The sequence below is a fragment of the Boleophthalmus pectinirostris genome, unplaced genomic scaffold (genome assembly GCF_026225935.1).
Source record: "Boleophthalmus pectinirostris isolate CB_2022bp ecotype Guang Dong unplaced genomic scaffold, ASM2622593v1 HiC_scaffold_23, whole genome shotgun sequence".
Lineage (NCBI taxonomy): Eukaryota > Metazoa > Chordata > Actinopteri > Gobiiformes > Gobiidae > Boleophthalmus > Boleophthalmus pectinirostris.
The window spans coordinates 2,762,827-2,776,869 of NW_026571207.1; the positions used below are offsets into that span (position 1 = coordinate 2,762,827).

At 44.0% G+C, this 14,043-nt stretch overlaps 1 protein-coding gene across 1 annotated transcript in view; it reads left to right on the plus strand.

The window, feature by feature from the left end:
* The first annotated feature begins 428 nt into the window (after window positions 1-428).
* Window positions 429-14,043, plus strand: part of zgc:154054 (Alpha-1,3-mannosyl-glycoprotein 4-beta-N-acetylglucosaminyltransferase B-like) — a 71,417-nt gene continuing 57,802 nt past the window's right edge. Inside the window, exon 1 of the mRNA XM_055158909.1 lies at window positions 429-583. Within this exon, the coding sequence (XP_055014884.1) occupies window positions 487-583 (97 nt within the window). The 5' untranslated portion in view covers window positions 429-486. The remainder of the gene's footprint in view (window positions 584-14,043) is intronic.

Below are 14,043 nucleotides of genomic sequence, written 5' to 3' on the forward strand. Positions count from 1 at the left end.
ATCAAAATCGGTCCATAACTTTTTGAGTTATGTTGTTAACAGATAAAAGACAACAAACAAACAGACAAACAAACAAACAAACAAACAAACGCCGGCAAAAACATAACCTCCTTGGCGGAGGTAATAAATAAGAAATTGCCTCACAGGTCCAGTTCGAGAGGCTCGGGGACCGGCCAGGGGGGCGTGACGGGCTGGAGTCGGCTCGCGGGCCTTAGTTTGACGACCCCTGTTCTTAATAAAGAGAGGGGGAAAAAAACAAAAAAAAAAAAAAAAAAAAAAAAAAAAACACGCGGGGTACAGAGGCCCGGGGTTCCGCGTGTGGCGTGGTCGTGTGCCGGTGCTTGTAGGCGGAGCTCGGGGCGGGCACAGGTGGCGCAGTCAGCGGCGTGCCTCCGTGCAGCGGTGCTCCCGTCAGTGCCTCGCTCAGAGCCGCACGGAGCCGCACGGAGCCGCACGCCGCCCGTCCGCGCACTCGGGCCGTGGACTATGAGAGCGAAGCCGTCCTCCGTGACGTTTGGCTGCTGCTTGGCGTGCGTTTGTTTTCTGTCAGTGGCGTGGATCCAGTCCGCGCCAGAGCTCAGGGGTAAGTGTCGTTTTTCTGTCTAAAAAAATATAAAAAGGCCAGTAGGCTTTTGGGGAATGGGTTTAATGAAAAGGCCCAGGCTAAACTTTGAACATTTACGCAAAACAAACACTGAAAACATTCTTACAATTAGAAAATATACTCCGATAATCACGGTAAAATAAATAAATTCAAACTTTTAGGCTCCTTTTTTTTTTTTTTTTTTTTTTTCCAAACAGCCTAAATGAATGTACTTGGTCCTGGTTTAGACCCATTTTAGTCCTGGTCTACTTCTGGTTTAGGCCTGGTTTAGTCCTGGTCTAGTCCTGGTTTAGTTCTGGTTTAGTCCTGGTCTAGTCCTGGTGTAGTTCTAGTTTAGTCCTGGTCTAGTTCTAGTTTAGTCCTGGTCTAGTCCTGGTCTAGTTCTAGTTTAGTCCTGGTCTAGTCCTAGTCTAGTTCTAGTTTAGTCCTGGTCTAGTCCTAGTTTAGTCCTGGTCTAGTCTGGCCTAGTTCTGGCCTAGTCCTGGCCTAGTCCTGGCCTAGTCCTGGTCTAGTCCTGGTCTAGTCCTGGTCTAGTTCTAGTTTAGTCCTGGTCTAGTCCTGGTCTAGTTCTAGTTTAGTCCTGGTCTGGTCTAGTCTTGGTCTAGTTCTAGTTTAGTCCTGGTCTAGTCCTGGTCTAGTCTTGGTCTAGTTCTAGTTTAGTCCTGGTCTAGTCCTGGTCTAGTCTTGGTCTAGTGCTAGTCTAGTCCTGGTCTAGTCCTGGTCTCCTGGTCTAGCCCTGGTCTACTAGCCCTGGTCTAGCCCTGGTCTAGCCCTGGTTTAGTTAGTCCTGGTCTAGTCCTGGTCTAGTCCTGGTCTAGTCCTGCTTGGCGTGCGTTTGTTTTCTGACAGTGGCGTGGATCCAGTCCGTGCAAGAGCTCAGGACTAGACCAGGACTAGACCAGGACTAGACCAGGACTAGACCAGGACTAGACCAGGACTAGAATAGAAATTCTAAAAGTTCCGCATCCAAAAGTTGCAGTTTTTACGCTCGTTTTGGGTGAAATATGCACATGCAGTGGAGCCAGGCCCTAAAAACTGCAACTTTTGGATGCGTAACTTTTAGAATGTGTTGAAAGTAATGAGGGTGGCTCTACTGAAAGTGCAGGACGCGTGTTAGCAGCAGCACGTCCTGCATGCGTAGATTTCAGAAAATAGGATCCATCCTATTTTTTGACTGTCTATGCGAGTGTCCATCCATCCATTTTCTTCCGCTTATCCGGGGCCGGGTCGTGGGGGCAGCAGTCTAAGCAGGGACTCCCAGACTTCCTTCACCCCAGACACGTCCTCCAGTTCCTCCGGAACCCCAGTCGAGGTCAACAGCTCTCCCCCCGCACTGTAAACAGTGTTGGTGAAGAACTGCTTCCCTCTCCTGAGGCGCCGGACGGTTTGCCAGAATTTCCTTGAGGCCGTCCGATAGTCCTTCTCCATGGCCTCCCCGAACTCCTCCCAGCTCCGAGTTTTTGCCTCTGCGACCACACGGGCTGCAGCACGCTTGACCCGCCGGTACCCATCAGTTGCCTCAGGAGTCCCCCGAGCCAGCAAGGCCCGATAGGACTCCTTCTTCAGCTTGACGGCATCTCTTACTTCCGGTGTCCATCACCGGATTCGGGGATTGCCGCCGCGACAGGCATCACAGACCTTATGCCCACAGCTTCGAGCAGCTGCATTGACAATAGAGGCCGAGAATGAAGCCCACTCAGACTCCATGTCTCCAGGCTCCCCCGGAATCCAGGAGAAGTCCTCCCGGAGGTGCGAGTTGAAAGTCCCTCTGACAGAGGGCTCCGCCAGACGTTCCCAACAGACCCTCACTACACGCTTGGGTCTGCCAGGTCTTTCCGGCTTCCTCCTCCGCCAGCGAACCCAACTCACAACCAGGTGGTGATCAGTTGACAGCTCAGCCCCTCTCTTCACCCGAGTGTCCAAGACACGCGGCCGGAGATCAGATGACACGACGACAAAGTCGATCATCGACCTCCGGCCTAGGGTGTCCTGGTGCCACGTGCACTGATGGACACCCTTGTGCTCGAACGTGGTGTTCGTTATGGACAAACCGTGACTAGCACAGAAGTCCAATAACAAAACACCGCTCGGGTTCAGATCAGGGAGGCCGTTCCTCCCAATCACCCCTCTCCAAGTGTCACTGTCGTTGCCCACGTGGGCGTTGAAGTCGCCCAGGAGAACAATGGAGAAGGCTGGGTACTCTACACTACTGTTCGGCCTGTAGGCCGACACCACAGTGAGAGATCTGTCCCCAACCCAAAGGGACGCGACCCTCTCGTTCACCGGGGTGAACTCCAACACACGGCGGCTGAGCTGTGGGGCAATGAGCCCACACCAGTCCGCCGCCACTCCCTGTGGCCAATGTCAGAGAAATGGAGAGTCCAGCCCCTCTCAAGGAGTTGGGTTCCAGAGCCCAAACTCTGCGTGGAGGTGAGGCCGACTGTATCTAGTCGATAACGCTCAACATCCCGCACAAGCTCAGGCTCCTTCCCCCCCAGCGAGGTGACATTCCATGTCCCCAGAGTCAGTCTCCATGTCCGGAGATCCGGTCGTCGAGGCCCCCGCCGTCGACCGCTGCCCAAATCTCTCTGCACCGGCCCCATATGGATCCTCCCGCGGGTGGTGGGCCCACGTGAGGACAGCCCCGCCCCCAGGCGCTCACTGTCGAGCACCCACCCCAGGCCTGACTCCAGGGTGGGGCCCGAGTAATGCCAATCCGGGCGACGTCACTGGCCTCTGAGTGGACATCATCATCGGGAAAGCCCGAATGATCCCGGGAGCTATGTTGTCAGGGGCTTCATGCCCCTGGTAGGGTCACCCAAGGCAAACAGGTCCTGGGGGACGCGTCAGAGGAAGAGCGGTTCAGAAGCCGTATATGATTATTATGTTTATTTATTATGTTTATTTATTTTGGACAGTAATACATAGAACATAATTAAAAAAAACAAAAAAAAAACTAAATAATTTAAAAAAACAAAAACGTAAATACATAGATATAACACAAAAAGTAACTATTTCTACTCTATAATAACAGGCAAAATAAATGTTACGCAGAATTTTCCTTGTGTCCGAAAAAGGAGTGGGAGGAAGTAAATACTTATTTAACCCCACCCCTTTTTTCTACAGTCCCAAATTAACGAAGAACAAATACAGACTTCTCATTTCCTGTACATTATAAGCAATAATTGCACAGTACCTCCATTGCATTACAATCTAACAGACAACAACGAATATATGTATATTATGTACACAGATATAGTACACATCATATACACAGATATAATATATACATACCTACATACACATCACATACCCATGCATACCTATATATATATATACATATATACACCCATATACATACACATACATATACATGCACACATATACCCTAAGCACTCATTTCTTCCACACAGTATTTTGAAATAATACATTTTTTAATTGCCCTTTTGAATACATGTATATTCGAACAAAGTTTTAATTCTATTTTCAAGTTGTTCCATAATTTCACACCACAAACAGAGACACAAAAAACTTTTTCTTGTCGTTCGAGCACGAGGCAATTTAAAATTCAAAACGCCTCTTAAGTTATAGTTTGTTTCCCTTTCACAAAAAAGTAGTCGAAGATTTTTTGGTAAGTGCTTATTTTTAGCTTTATATACATGACTTGTGCAGTTTGGTACAGAATCAAATCATTCAGTTTGAGTAATTTGGCATGAATAAACAGTGGATTAGTGTGGTCATGAAATTTGACATTATAAATAATTCTTATTGCTTTTTTTTGAAGTTTTATCAATGGTTCTATTGCAGTTTTATAGTTATTGCCCCAAATTTCTGCACAGTATGTTAAATATGGCAAAACCAGTGAACAATAAAGTGTGTGTAGTGCTCTGTGATCTAAGACATACTTTGCTTTGTTTAATACTGCAATACTTTTTGATATTTTATTATGTATATATTGGATGTGGGCTTTCCAGTTAATCTTCTCATCAATTATGACCCCTAAAAATTTATTCTCCTTGACCTGCTCTATTCTTACACCTTGTATCTGTAACTGTATTTTTTCTTCCTTATAATTCCCAAATAGCATTATTTTAGTTTTATTCAAATTTAGAGATAATTTATTTGTGTCAAACCATATTTTTAGCTGCATCATTTCAGATGTTATATCAGCTAATAACTGTTGTATGTTGTCTCCATAACAAAATAAATTTGTGTCATCTGCAAATAACACTGCTTTAAACAATGTAGACACTTTGCATAGATTGTTAATATATAAAATAAATAATTTAGGTCCTAACACGGACCCTTGTGGCAGGCCACAGACAATGTCCTCATGTGAAGAGCAGTGTTCACCCAGTTTGACAAATTGTTTTCGGTTTACTAAATAACTTTTTAGCCACTTTAAAGCTACCCCTCTTATTCCATACCTTTCCATTTTTTTAAATAGTAATTGATGATTTATTGTGTCAAAAGCCTTTTTTAAATCTATGAATATACCCACTATTATTCTCCTTTGATCAATGTGATTGGTTATTGCTTCAACTGAGTCCATCAGAGCGAGTGATGTTGATCTGCTTGTTCTGAAACCTGTACTGACTATCGCTGAGGAGGTTGTGTTGACCTATGAATTTTTCCAGTCTAGTGTTGTAGAGCTGTTCTAATATTTTTTGAGAATTGTGGTAGTAGAGAAACTGGTCTGTAGTTGGTAAATTCCTGCTTGTTTCCAGATTTAAATAAAGGTATGACTTTTGCTATCTTCATCTGTAGTGGAACTGTACAAGTTTGAAATGATAGATTGAAGATGTGTGCTAATGGTTTGGCAATTACTGTAATTATTTGTTTTATCAGGGCCATGTCCAAATCATTGTAATCAGTTGATTTCTTATTTTTACATTTCATGACTGTATTGACTATTTCCGTTTCACCCACAGGGGAAATAAACATGGAATGGGGATTTCTGTCAATTAGTTGTTGGCGTTCTCCTGTGTGTTGAGGGATTTTGGCTGCCAAATCTGGACCCACATTAGCAAAGAACTGATTGAACTTATTTGCCACCATTTCCATGTTATATTCATCTATATTATTATGTGTAAAGAATTTCGGATAGTTTTCTGCTTTTGGTTTATTATTTATGACACTGTTCAATATTTTCCATACCTCTTTCACATTGTTTTTATTATAATCTAATAATTTCCTAAAGTAATCTCTCTTACTTGTATGCAAAATTGTAGTTAATTTGTTTTTATATGTTTTATATCTAGTCTCTGTCTCAATCATTCTCTTTTTTATAAAATTTCTGAATAGACTCTTTTTCTTATTGCAAGCATTTTGAAGACCTTTTTGTTATCCAAGGGTGTTCTTTATATCTACTTTTTTTTATTATAGTATACAATTGGACAGTTTCTATTATATAACTCTAGAAATATTTTTATAAATTCATTGTATGCACATTCTGCATTTTGGATATTACATATAGCATCCCAGTCTTGAGAAAGTAAACTATTTTTAAAGGCAGTGATCGTTTGGTCTGATTGAATTCGTCTGTGGTGTTGTATTTTTTCAGGCACTTTTTTTCCTCAATCTAAAATCAGTAACTATGAAAACTTTCAGATGATCTGTGATATCATTTATTAACAACCCGCTTAATGTATGTTTCTCAGTGTCATTAGTGATAATATTATCTATTAGCGTGGCAGAATGTGCTGTTATCCTTGAAGGCTTTGTTATTTTTGGATACAGATTTAAACTGAACATAGTGTCAATACATTCCTCTGTAATTTTATGTTTGTATGGATTTAGCAAGTCAATATTAAAATCACCACAAACAAATATCCTCTTATGCAGTTTTTGGGAGTATGCTTCTTCTAACCAGTTTGTGAACATTTCAATATTAGACCCAGGTGCTCTGTACACACAGCTAACAATTACATTTTTACAATTTTCCATTCTTATTTCAACTGTAATACATTCAAGTACATTTTCAATAGCTGTTGTCATTTGATCTATTATTTTGTAGTTCAAGCTATTGTCTACATACAAAGCCACTCCTCCACCCCCTTTGTTTTGTCTATTTAAATAGTTTAGTTCATAACCATCGATTACGAACTGTGTGCCTTTATTTTCTGTAAGCCAAGTTTCAGATACATGATGATGTCCTATGCGAGTGTATCCCTGTTAAAATACACAGAGAGCATCTATTGTTGTATTTGTGCATTTACCTTCAGTACAGTGTGTCCTGGGGCAGTTCTGTGTCATGTGAAAGAGTCCAGGTCCACAAAGACTGTTAGTTATTGCTTTAAAATTTACTTTTGAAATCCTATCCTGGGAAATACAAATCTGTTCAGCTGTTAGTTTCACTGTGGTTTCACAAGCTTCTAAAATACTCCCAGTTAAGTTTGATCGGGTTTCCCCTTGACAGACACAGAGCCACTTTCTCCTGTTTGAATGGCTGTGGTTGCGACAGACTTCGGTACGTTACAGGCGGACTGACTGTTTGTGTCTCGCTCCTTCTGAGTGCAGAGAGCTACTTGTACGGACCTCTGTTTGGTCACGCTACGCACAGCAACCTACATTCGGTTTGTCGATTAAAATTTACGTAATCGATGAAATTCTTAATGATCAATTATCGATTAATCGACTAATCATGCCCATCCCTGATGCAGTTTTCAGAGTGAACTAAACAGAAACGTGCTAAAGCTCTGTTATTGTTGTGCTGACTGTACTGGAGACATTTGTTGGAAAGTACATTTCCACAGTGTGTGCGTCTCACTTCTGTAGTCTCCTGTAAATGAATAGCCCTATTGACTAAACAATCGTTTTCATGTTCCTAGTTTGTGAACTTTGTACAGACGGTGATAAAACTATAGATTCTGAGTTTATGCTAATGCCTGGAGGCCATCACCTAAGACACGCCTTGCCATAAACCTAGATCTAACCTGTAACCCAGACCTTAACCCTTACCCTGGATCTAAATTTACCCTAACCCCTAATGTTGGGGTGGGATGTTTTGCAGGAAACACGAATGGCGCGAACAAGGTGAACAGTTTCCATGTTAACCCTATGTAAAGGCGCGTTGACGGGCGAATAAAGTTCTGTGCTGTGAATGACGGAAACCGGGCGACGCGATTTGCGTGTTTTGAGCGTTTTGAGTGTCTGCGAATATACATGTCACATCAACCAATCAGGGGCCGTGTTCTGGCAGTGACATATAAAACTGAGGAAACGAGCTGATATTACAGCACAGACCGGAATAAACTCCACACCTACAGGACCTACACCAGACTCTGTCCCCCTCTCCTTTATTCTGGTCCCTGTCTGGTCTCGGGCTTTGTCCTGGTCTGCGATACCGGACTTTTGCACTGCATACAGACTGAACCAGGACGAAACCAGGTCTAAACCAGAACTGAACCAGTACTAAACCAGGACAACTAGGACTAAAATAGGACTAAGTGAGGATTGAACCAGGACTAAATCAGGACTAAACTAAGACTAAACCAGGATTAAACCGGCCTGGTCCCAGTCTCAGTCCTGGTCTGGTCCCGGTCTCAGTTACACTCCGGCTGTTGGCTCCGAGCCTCTGCGGGGTCCGAGAATCCGCTTGCTCTGGCCGGGCCGTGGGTTGTGAGCCGGAGCTCGAGTTGAAGGATCAAGTCGAAGCTTGGAGCCCTCTCTGGTCCCGGTTTGGTCTAGGTCTGATCCCCGTCTGGTCTAGGTCTGATCCCCGTCTGGTCTAGGTTTGGTCCCGGTCTGGTCTCGGTCTAGGTCTTGTCCCGGTCAGCTCGATGTAGTCCAACTCCGCCATCTTTCCAAATGAAAATAGATGCAGAGGACACTGCGCAGCCGCAGTTGATCCTTCTGGAGAGAACAGAGCGGATTTACTCGAGCGACCAAATTCTCAAACTCTCAACCAGGACGCACGAATTAAGTGAATGCCTCAAAAAAGTCAAGCGGCAAATTAGGGGGGTTTGATGCAATTTATTTGTGCCATTCGCGTTTGGTGTAGACACGGCTTTAGACTATTAGTAGGATATTATTATAACAAGAAACGCTCTCTGAGGCAACATTGATCTGTTAATGCCCACAGTGTTTGTCTCATATTCTGATTTTCAGATCAGGGAACAGGTTATTATCTTTACATTTGGGACATACTTTTGGATTTACTATTATTTTGAGTCACAAAGACTGAATGAGTTTGTTTGGGCCAAAAGAACAGGACCAGAGGTCAAACGTGTGTTTTCAGTTTGTTTACTTTGGGTTACCACTTGCTAAACAGAGCATAGCATTTGAACATTACATGACCTCAGCGTTTGTTTTTGTTTGGAAAATCACACTTTATCAACAACGTACAGTACAGCTGTATTTACCAATGAAAAGCTCGGTAACTTGTAAGATCGGTAAGCTCGGATTGTTCATCTGGAGTTTTGTGGGTGTTGTTGTAAATGAATGGGAGTTCCTGCAGCGTTGGCTTCATGCTGTTGTCCAATCTCATCTGTGTATCGTGCAATCCTTATCTGTCATAAATGTATGTCCCAGTTCATTTTAAAGCCAGCACAGACTTTTCTGTCGTGTTTAAGAAGCAGGAGTCGCTTCTGTCTCTTACACTGAATAAGTTTGTCAAACCTCTGCTTGTGCACATACTCCTTTCTAGAGCCTGACCGATATATCGGTTGGCCGATATTATCGGCTGATATGGGCAACTTTAGGCATATCGGCTATTGGCCGATATGCTTGCTGATAGGGGCCGATATTTCACGTGGGCATGTTATACCTCGTTATAAAGCTTAGAGTCTCTACATTCTGTTCATTTAATCCAATTTACAGACAGATAAATGTCCTAATATGTGGCTCCACATCAGTATTTATCTACGGAGTCATTTGTCTGTGTGTGTCCGTACTGTCCCTGAACACACCACAGAGTCGCGTCACTCACGTGTGTTTGTTTACACCTGCAGACACAGATCCAAACACTGAGATTATATTCTTTTTACGGACAATCGGTTTGAGTCTGGATTAAAAGGACATTTATTAGTGCAGATTTGTGATGTGAGGAGGAGCCTGTATGAGCGGTGAGTGTTGGAAATATGTCGACTCTGAAGCTAGTTTTTGTCATTTGTTATGGGTTAGCTGCTGTAGCTCCCGCACATACACAGGCTGTTTTCTATTGGTCTGTTCTAAAGTGACTATATTGGCCGTATATTTGCTACTGGACCAGCATTGATATGTAAATGAGCTGTGAACAGACGTGTGAATTATGACATTTGCACATATAATTAATTACCGCGGCGCGCACATATTTACGGCTAAAGGCTAATAGCACTAGTTTCTTTACTAGTTATGGGTCGGTCGTGAACGAAACGGCTCTTAGAGCCGGCTCTTTGAAGGGAACGACGGGAGCCTGATCCTTATTGGGAGCCGTGTTTTCTCTTTCTCTCACTTTTTTCTCTTCACGCCGCGTGATTCGTGGTTTGACAGCGGCAGCGGCTAAAAACGAAACTTTGAGAAATTTGCGTGTACGTAGGATTAAAAAAAATAAAAACAAAAAAAAACGAGCATATTTGACTGTAGTTTAGCATAAAATAAATAAGTCCCGGTTTAGTCCTTTTTCAGTCCTGGTTTAGACCTGGTTCAGTGCTGATTCAGTCCTGCTTTAGACGTGCTTTAGTCCTGCTTGCAACAAAACAATCTGAAGAGCCACTTGGGAGCCAAAAGAACCAGCAGCTTTTAGTGAGCCGAGCCAAAAGAGCCGGTTCTCTAAAAAGAACTGGAATACCCATCACTAGTGTCTAGAATGTGATGCAAAAATGCAATTAAGCCAACCTACTGTCTGTAAATATGATGTAAAGAGGCAGAATAACAATAAATGTTGCCTAAATAAACCCAATTTAAAATCCACCAGAGCCAAACCTAAGTTTTTTAAACAATTCAACATTTACAGTGAATTTTTACATCACTAAATATATCGGCGATTATATCGGCTATCGGCAGCTCCAACCCCCATTATATCGGTTTCATATCGGCTACAGCAAAATCCATATCGGTCAGGCTCTACTCCTTTCACCTGTTGGCAGGTGTAATGTGGGACTGTCAGGTGTAAGTGTCAGGTGTAATGTGGGACTGTCAGGTGTAAGTGTCAGGTGTAAGTGTCATGTGGACTGTCAGGTGTAAGTGTCAGGTGTAAGTGTCAGGTGTAAGTGTCAGGTGTAAGTGTCAGGTGTAAGTGTCAGGTGTAATGTGGGACTGTCAGGTGTAAGTGTCAGGTGTAAGTGTCAGGTGTAAGTGTCAGGTGTAAGTGTCAGGTGTAAGTGTCAGGTGTAAGTGTCAGGTGTAAGTGTCAGGTGTAAGTGTCAGGTGTAAGTGTCAGGTGTAATGTGGGACTGTCAGGTGTAAGTGTCAGGTGTAAGTGTCAGGTGTAAGTGTAAGTGTCAGGTGTAATGTGTGTGGGACTGTCAGGTGTAAGTGTCAGGTGTAAGGTGTAAGTGTCAGGTGTAAGTGTCAGGTGTGTGTCAGTGTCAGGTGTAAGTGTCAGGTGTAATGTGGGACTGTCAGGTGTAAGGTGTGTGTCAGGTGTAATGTGGGAGTGTGTGTCAGTGTCAGGTGTAAGTGTCAGGTGTAAGTGTCAGGTGTAATGTGGGACTGTCAGGTGTGTGTCAGTGTCATGGGGTGTCATGTAAGTGTCAGGTGTAATGTGGGACTGTCAGGTGTAAGTGTCAGGTGTAATGTGGGACTGTCAGGTGTAAGTGTCAGGTGTAAGTGTCAGGTGTATGTGGGACTGTCAGGTGTAAGTGTCAGGTGTATGTGGGACTGTCAGGTGTAAGTGTCAGGTGTAATGTGGGACTGTCAGGTGTAAGTGTCAGGTGTAATGTGGGACTGTCAGGTGTAAGTGTCAGGTGTAGTGTCAGGTGTAAGTGTCAGGTGTGTAATGTGGGACTGTCAGGTGTAAGTGTCAGTGTGTGTAATGTGTGGACTGTCAGGTGTAAGTGTCAGGTGTAATGTGGGACTGTCAGGTGTAAGTGTCAGGTGTAAGTGTCAGGTGTAAGTGTCAGGTGTAAGTGTCAGGTGTAATGTGTCAGGTGTAAGTGTCAGGTGTAAGTGTCAGGTGTAATGTGGGACTGTCAGGTGTAAGTGTCAGGTGTAAGTGTCAGGTGTAATGTGGGACTGTCAGGTGTAGTGTCAGTGTCAGGTGTATGTGTGGTGACTGTCAGGTGTAAGTGTCAGGTGTAAGTGTGGTGACTGTCAGGTGTAAGTGTCAGGTGTAATGTGGGACTGTCAGGTGTAAGTGTCAGGTGTAAGTGTCAGGTGTAAGTGTCAGGTGTAAGTGTCAGGTGTATGTGTGTGTCATGTGTCAGGTGTAAGTGTCAGGTGTAATGTGGGTGTCAGGTGTAAGTGTCAGTGTAATGTGTCAGGTGTATGTGTCAGGTGTGTGTCAGGTGTAAGTGTCAGGTGAGTGTCAGTGTCAGGTGTAAGTGTCAGGTGTATGTGTCAGGTGTATGTGTCAGGTGTATGTGTCAGGTGTATGTGGGACTGTCAGGTGTAAGTGTCAGGTGTAAGTGTCAGGTGTAAGTGTCAGGTGTAATGTCAGGTGTAGTGTCAGTGTGTAAGTGTCAGGTGTAATGTGTCAGGTGTCAGGTGTTGTGTCAGTGTGTCAGGTGTATGTGTCAGGTGTATGTGTCAGGTGTAAGGTGTGTGTCAGGTGTAAGTGTCAGTGTCAGGTGTAAGTGTCAGGTGTAAGTGTCAGGTGTAAGTGTCAGGTGTAAGTGTCAGGTGTAAGTGTCAGGTGTAAGTGTCAGGTGTAAGTGTCAGGTGTAAGTGTCAGGTGTAAGTGTCAGGTGTATGTGTCAGGTGTATGTGTCAGGTGTATGTGTCAGGTGTAAGTGTCAGGTGTATGTGTCAGGTGTATGTGTCAGGTGTAAGTGTCAGGTGTAAGTGTCAGGTGTAAGTGTCAGGTGTAAGTGTCAGGTGTAAGTGTCAGGTGTATGTGTCAGGTGTATGTGTCAGGTGTATGTGTCAGGTGTAGTGTGTCAGGTGTAAGTGTCAGTGGTGTAGGTGTGTGTCAGGTGTAGTGTCAGGTGTGTGTCAGGTGTATGTGTCAGGTGTCAGGTGTGTGTCAGGTGTCAGGTGTGTGTCAGGTGTCAGGTGTAAGTGTCAGTGTGTGTCAGTGTCAGGTGTATGTGTCAGGTGTAAGTGTCAGGTGTAAGTGTCAGTGTGTCAAGTGTCAGGTGTCAGTGTGTGTGTCAGTGTCAGGTGTAGTGTCAGGTGTGTGTCAGTGTCAGGTGTGTGTCAGGTGTATGTGTCAGGTGTGTGTCAGGTGGTGTCAGGTGTAAGTGTCAGGTGTATGTGTCATGTGTCAGGTGTAAGTGTCAGGTGTGTGTCAGGTGTATGTGTCAGGTGTAGTGTCGTGTCAGGTGTAAGTGTCAGTGTCAGGTGTAAGTGTCAGGTGTAAGTGTCAGTGTCAGGTGTAAGTGTCAGGTGTAAGTGTCAGGTGTAAGTGTCATGTGTCAGGTGTATGTGTCAGGTGTAATGTGTCAGGTGTAATGTGTCAGGTGTCATGTGTCAGGTGTGTGTCAGGTGTCAGTGTATGTGTCAGGTGTATGTGTCAGGTGTATGTGTCAGGTGTATGTGTCAGGTGGTGTCAGGTGTAGGTGTAGTGTCAGGTGTATGTGTCAGGTGTATCAGGTGTGTGTCAGGTGTGTGTCAGGTGTAATGTGTCAGTGTGTGTAAGTGTCAGGTGTAAGTGTCAGTGTGTGTAAGTGTCAGTGTGTGTATGTGGTGTCAGTGTCGTGTCAGGTGTAAGTGTCAGGTGTGTGTCAGGTGTAAGTGTCAGGTGTAAGTGTCAGGTGTAAGTGTCAGGTGTATGTGTCAGGTGTATGTGTCAGGTGTATGTGTCAGGTGTAAGTGTCAGGTGTAAGTGTCAGGTGTAAGTGTCAGGTGTAAGTGTGTGGTGTCAGGTGTAAGTGTCAGGTGTAAGTGTCAGGTGTATGTGGGACTGTCCCTGTGCCCTGTGGAGTTTGTCTTTGTACCAGTCAGGGAGGAGATGCTCTTGTTTGGGGGATACTTGTTTTGACACTGATAGTTGTTCACACAGGTGCCACAGGGTCACAGCATCTGTGCTGGACTCAGAGACCATCTTTACCTTCAGACCAAAACAACCAGACCAGTTTGGTCCTGATTTCTGTTGGAATCCATCATATTATAATGTTTTAATCATGACATGTGTTTGTAATGGAAGTGAATGGGAATATGTCACCCATAGTCCTTTTTCCCACCATGAATTATTAACATATACTAGGCTTTAATGAATTTAGCTCAAGTTTTCCATTTCACTTTTATAATTCTGAAAATATATAAAGAAATGTTTCTACTTTTTAATGTTTACTCAGAGCTTTGGGGAAATTCTTCTTTAGGTTTTATTGTGTCAGTGGCATAAAGGTCGTACTTTAAAC